The sequence below is a fragment of the Nestor notabilis genome, unplaced genomic scaffold (genome assembly GCF_000696875.1).
Source record: "Nestor notabilis isolate BGI_N333 unplaced genomic scaffold, ASM69687v1 scaffold17594, whole genome shotgun sequence".
NCBI classification, from domain to species: domain Eukaryota; kingdom Metazoa; phylum Chordata; class Aves; order Psittaciformes; family Psittacidae; genus Nestor; species Nestor notabilis.
Genome location: NW_009927110.1, coordinates 12,084 through 12,328, shown reverse-complemented (window position 1 = coordinate 12,328; position 245 = coordinate 12,084). Strand labels below are relative to the sequence as shown.

At 52.7% G+C, this 245-nt stretch overlaps 1 protein-coding gene across 1 annotated transcript in view; it reads left to right on the top strand.

Annotated features, from left to right (window-relative positions):
* Positions 1-245, top strand: part of TJP3 (tight junction protein 3) — a 7,363-nt gene that overhangs the window by 318 nt on the left and 6,800 nt on the right. Inside the window, 1 exon segment of the mRNA XM_010013913.1 lies at positions 1-111. This exon segment is cut by the window's left edge and continues 10 nt beyond it. Coding sequence (XP_010012215.1) covers positions 1-111 — 111 coding nt within the window.

Here is a 245-nt window from a genome sequence, read left to right as displayed (position 1 = left end):
CCTGCTAGGAGGAAGGATCACATCGTGATGGTGAATGGCCTTTCCATGGAGAACGTCTCGTCCTCCTTTGCTGTCCAGACGCTTAAAAGCTGTGGCAAGATTGCCAACATTGTGAGTGTGCCCTGCTGGGGCTGGCATTGTGCACAGGACCACACTGGGCCTGTCCCCCATGCCCCGGGGTTCTCATCTGGGGCTTGGAATTGCTGTAGAAACAGAGAATCATAGAATCATAGAATGGTATTCGT